This window comes from Charadrius vociferus, unplaced genomic scaffold (genome assembly GCF_000708025.1).
Source record: "Charadrius vociferus isolate BGI_N301 unplaced genomic scaffold, ASM70802v2 scaffold49, whole genome shotgun sequence".
NCBI classification, from domain to species: domain Eukaryota; kingdom Metazoa; phylum Chordata; class Aves; order Charadriiformes; family Charadriidae; genus Charadrius; species Charadrius vociferus.
In genome coordinates this window covers 3,270,639-3,275,591 of record NW_009661375.1, presented here as the reverse complement: position 1 = coordinate 3,275,591, position 4,953 = coordinate 3,270,639, and the positions used below count along the sequence as shown (strand labels likewise).

The window sequence follows — 4,953 nt, the reverse complement described above, 5'->3', positions numbered from 1 at the left end:
GTTAACATTCATGGCACCATGTGCAAGGGGTGTGTGGCTGCATTAGGAGGTCCTTTATCTGAGGGCCAGGTTAAATGCTTGCTTCTAACCTTGGTTTTTTTTTCTGTGTCCAGTGCATCCACCGAGATGTAAAGCCAGAAAACATCCTGATAACAAAGCACTCAGTCATCAAACTTTGTGATTTTGGATTTGCTCGCATACTGAGTGAGTGCCGATTTGCTACTTACACGGATTGTTAACATGTGAAAACTCAAATGAAGTGTAGGATCAGGCTTTCAAACACCAGTAAAGACTTGCTTGTCTTTGTCTGATGCACTTGTAAATCATCCTGTATAAAGGCTGGCGTGTTTTCGCAGAGAAACTCTGCTAAAGACTGGGTAGAGATTCCCAAACCAGCTTATAGGGAGTTAGCCCAGACACCGGGATGTTGAGTGCCTCTGTAAACAAACTCCGTCTGAGCTCCCTGCTGGTGCAGCTGAACTGCTGGTGGTGCTGGTGCTGGTTGATGGAAGTCAGCCTTGGGCATCTTGGAGCTGCCCAGCCGTTGCTTATGCAATGCTGGAGACACAGCTGGAGTTCCCTGGCAGGAGGAGCCCCTCTGGCAGAAGGCGCTGTCTCTGCAAACAATGGCTTCACATTTTCTGTTGTAAATAAACCCCCTAATGTGGTTTTTTTTTAGCTCTTGTTCAGACAAATCACGTGGGCTTTGAGAACTGACCACTGGCTGGTGCAGGGCTCTCTGCTGTGGATCTCTGCATATTTTCATTTCAAGAAAAATATGGTCTTGATTTTTGCCAAATATTAAGTGTTTCCAAAGTTGGGTTCTGCTAGTGGCCAGTGACTCATCCTGTTCCTGTAGCTATTGCCTGCCCAGGAGGTGCCCTGACATGTGTAACAACTGATGGCAGCTTGTCTGCATTGTTCTGATCCCACATTCCTGTTTGTTTCTCTCCCTCCTGACCCCAACCTAGCTGGTCCGAGTGACTATTACACAGACTATGTGGCTACCAGGTGGTACCGCTCTCCAGAGTTACTTGTGGGAGACACCCAGTACGGCCCTCCCGTGGACGTGTGGGCAGTAGGCTGTGTCTTTGCAGAGCTGCTCTCTGGGGTCCCCCTGTGGCCTGGCAAGTCCGATGTCGACCAGCTGTACCTCATCCGGAGAACGCTGGGTAAGTGTCCCCTCTGGTCAGAGCCCTGGTCTTCCCCATGCCTTTGGCAGCACTAGAGCTTGCCCAGGAGGAGTTTCCTCTGTGGTGGGAATCGGATTAGCCAGGAGGTAAATTTACTCAGTGGATCTCTCCCTTTAGTAGGTGTTGGCTTATTTGAGGTGTTCCTCTTCTTAAAAGGGAGCTGGGTTCTCCTGGCATGACTTACACATGCACATCTTGTTTGGAGATTGGGTAGCTGGAGTAACAGATGCTGCTTCAGGTCCTGGCAAGATCTGAGGAAACAAAGTTGGCGTCCACGTGGGTGGTGACTGTTCTTCAGAAAGAGATCCGTGGGGCAGAATTGGTTTCAGCTTGTATGAGCCAGCAGTGCCAGGCTGTGGCTAAAAGGCTCACAACGGACAGGGCTGCGTAAGCAGGATCAGGCAAACTGCCCGAAACCATCCTTCCACTCTCTTTAGTAGCGGTGGCCTCCGGGAAGCTGTGTCTGGTGCTGGGCAGTTTAAGAAAGATGTGGGATGTGTTAGGTGACCACTGGGTGTCCTTCCTGGTCCTTTGGGGTGGCTCGGTGACTAGCGGGGTGTGGGGAGCACAGGGCCAGCCCCACAGGAGGCGCAGAAACACCTGCCTCTGCTGCTGCCCTTTCTACATCTTCAGCTGTCTCCACATAGACAGAAAAATGAGGTGCCTGTATCAGAAAGGACCGGGAATGCTTTGCGTAAAGGTCTGAAAGATCCAGGTATTTTTCAGGGTTTGGTACCAAGCAAAGTGCTCCCTGCCTCTAGTTAACGAATAGTTGGATTTAGTTTATCACAGCTTTGGGGATCTCGTAAACATTGCCGGTGCCCGTTCATCGCTGTGTGTGAAAGAGAGTGTGAACACTGACGTTTGTCTGTTCCGCCTGTTTGTCTTTATTCACCAAGGAATTTTAGGAGCCACTTCAGATTTGGAACAGAGGTTAAATAAAAGAGCCATTATCTATGTAACACTTAAATTAATCCGGTCTCATTGATTCTATTTGATCTTGGTGCGTAACATCTGATTTCTTGGGCGCAAAGGAACACCCCCCCACACTTTTAATTGATACTTGTTGGGATGAACTGGGAATTGCAATTTTTACTGAGCAGTTTATAAAACTATAAAGTTTTATAGTTTATAAATGGCTTTAAACAGATAAACTCCTTAGCTAGAAAAATAGTTAAACATCGATTGCTTCATCCTCCAGAATACATTTATGTCAGTGTTGAGTGAGTTACAATTTATTTTTAATGATAGGGTTTCAGCCAGAAGAAATTCCCTTTCGATCCAGGTGATGGACTGAAGCAGTGTTTACAGAGAAAAGCTGCTTGGTCAAAGCTGTGTAATTATGGTGGTCTGGCTATTGTACTGGCTCTTTTGTTAGGGATTTGATTTTAACATTTTGCTTGCTCTAAGCTTCAAAAAAGGACCATGAAGCTGCACTGGGGAAAAGCGACAGCATATTCCTGTCGGTGCTGCATTTCAGCTCTTTTCTATACAACATCGGCAGGAGTGTACAAAAATAATTTCACCCAATATGAGTTAAATTTTAATGAAGCTGGAACACTTGTGGTTAGCTTGTCCCCTCCCAGCAGTCGGAGAAGACAGGACTGTTTATGCAGACAGGCTGTCTCTTGGGAGCCCTTTCCCTTTGAAAATGATGAAACATGGCATCAGTGTGGAGAGCGGGCCAGCAGAGCCCTGCTCACCCTCCCTCGAACAGAGAACACCAACAAAGCGTGCCCACGCTGCTGTGCGGCCACCTCCAAAACAAACCCTGGCTCCCGCCAGTTACTCATCAGAGCCCAGGACTGGTGTCGTGTCTGATGTGAGCAGGGGAGTTAGCTGCTGATCTGATCGTAACACTTTGGGAAGGATCCCTGGCTGAAGCTCAGTGCCGTGGCGGGGCTGGAGTTTCAGATCCTGGTAGGTGTTTGCACAGCACCCTCTAGCTATGGTGCTGGGACACGTTCCCCCGATCACCGACACACAGGTCTTGAGTTCAGCCCAACAGTCCAGTGGAGGTACAGGTGCTGTCACAGAGCCGACGTGTTTGTGCAACTTCCTGCCTTGCCCACCTCATTCCCTGGTGTTCTACCAAGGGGTCTTTTTGCTATCCAAAGTTTGCAATTACCCAAATAATGCAGTGGTAGGATCCAGGCGTTTGGCACGGGGAGATATATAGAAATAGCTATAGTGGACACAGTTCGTAAAAGCCACTCTGCTGCACAGCACAGAAACTCAGAGCCTGGAAGAGGCACGGCAGTGGGGTACTCCTGCTCCAAAAACTGCTCCTACCAACTGGATTTCTTTGAGCTATTTATGGCATGAGGCCCTGGGCAGTTATGACTGTGGGCAGCTGGAGCTGTGCCTTTCGTTCAGCACAGTCACACGGCTGTGGGACCACTGGTGTCCTAGATGGACGTTAGTTTTCACAAAAGAACATTTTGTCAGCTCACTTGGTGGTACTCCATCTCTTTCGGCGTTCTCTCAGATGGTGTCAGCCTTGTTAGAGGATATAAGCTTGTTCAATGCCGGCGCTGTAAAACCAGCAAATTAATCTGAGTTTGTTTTTTTTTTTTATTTATTCTTGCTGAAAGGGGATCTTATTCCCAGGCACCAGCAAGTGTTCAGCACCAACCAGTTCTTCAGCGGGGTAAGAATTCCAGACCCAGAGAGCATGGTAAGAGCTCCCTCCAGACACGCTTCCCCCGAACCTCGCGCTAACCAGCAATCTGTCTGCAGTGCTGAGGAGACACGGTGTTTGGACAGAGAAACGTTCCTGCTTCTTTTTACCCAGAGTACACGTGCTGTCTGCTTTGGAAGCACAGCTGGAAAAACCTCGCTTGCTCAGCTTGACCAGTCCTTTGCTGCGCAGCATTTCTTCCCTATCCAAAAGCTTTGCCCTCTACTTTGCCCATGTGCACCAGAATATTATTTGGAGGTGGCTGAATCCCTCTCATGACATTTTAACTGATACCCTGTGTAAAAGCAGTCAAACGAATGCTTAATCTCTGCTCCTTCTCCCCATTTCTGGTGGCCCAGCAGCCAACCTCCCCATCCATCCTCAGCAGTGCCAGGCAGCTCCCCTCTAAACACATGAAGTGACAGATGCATGTGGTGAGGTACAGGTCACGTTCTTGGGAAAGCTGGTTCTCCGTACCCTGATGAATGAAAAGCTTGTTAATATGAGGACATTCCCTTTTTTTTTCTCTCCAGGAGCCATTAGAAATGAAATTCCCAAGTATTTCATACTCTGCTTTAGCTCTCATGAAGGTAAGAAAACTACAGCTGGTGGAGGAGCTCTGCACTGAGACTTAGCAAATGCAGTCTGTTTTGCTTATCAGCTGGTAAATGGTTTGAGAGTTGGCTACTCTATCAGAGCTTCAGGAAAAATAGAGCTGGAGGGGATTTGGAGACAACTTTTAATCCACTCCTCTCTAATCCACTGATCTTTACCATGGAGGTGGAAAAGCCATATATTATTCCCGTATTAAGATGCAGTGAATGGAAACAGTGAGGATGGAGACATTAAAAAGAAGGTGCCGCCGTGGACGGTATTCGCTAGGCCGAACACCAGAACAGCGCAGCTAGTGCCATAGTGGATTCTCCCGTTTCAGAAAGTTGTTCTAGCTCAAATGAAAGTTATGAGCTTAACTGTTTTTTGAGGCTTGCTGGTTTGCTACCCCGTACTATAGTAACTGCCCCTCTAGCCGCCATTTCTATTACCGCCTTGTGGCAGGTGTTCAGTTTAGCTGCTTTTCCA

The 4,953-nt window shown here is 48.0% G+C and overlaps 1 protein-coding gene across 1 annotated transcript in view; it reads left to right on the top strand.

Moving 5' to 3' along the window:
- CDKL1 (cyclin-dependent kinase-like 1 (CDC2-related kinase)) overlaps positions 1 to 4,953 on the top strand; it is a 12,632-nt gene that overhangs the window by 6,031 nt on the left and 1,648 nt on the right. Inside the window, exons 4-7 of the mRNA XM_009893935.1 lie at positions 114 to 204; positions 972 to 1,172; positions 3,788 to 3,870; positions 4,407 to 4,463. Coding sequence (XP_009892237.1) covers positions 114 to 204; positions 972 to 1,172; positions 3,788 to 3,870; positions 4,407 to 4,463 — 432 coding nt within the window. The remainder of the gene's footprint in view (positions 1 to 113; positions 205 to 971; positions 1,173 to 3,787; positions 3,871 to 4,406; positions 4,464 to 4,953) is intronic.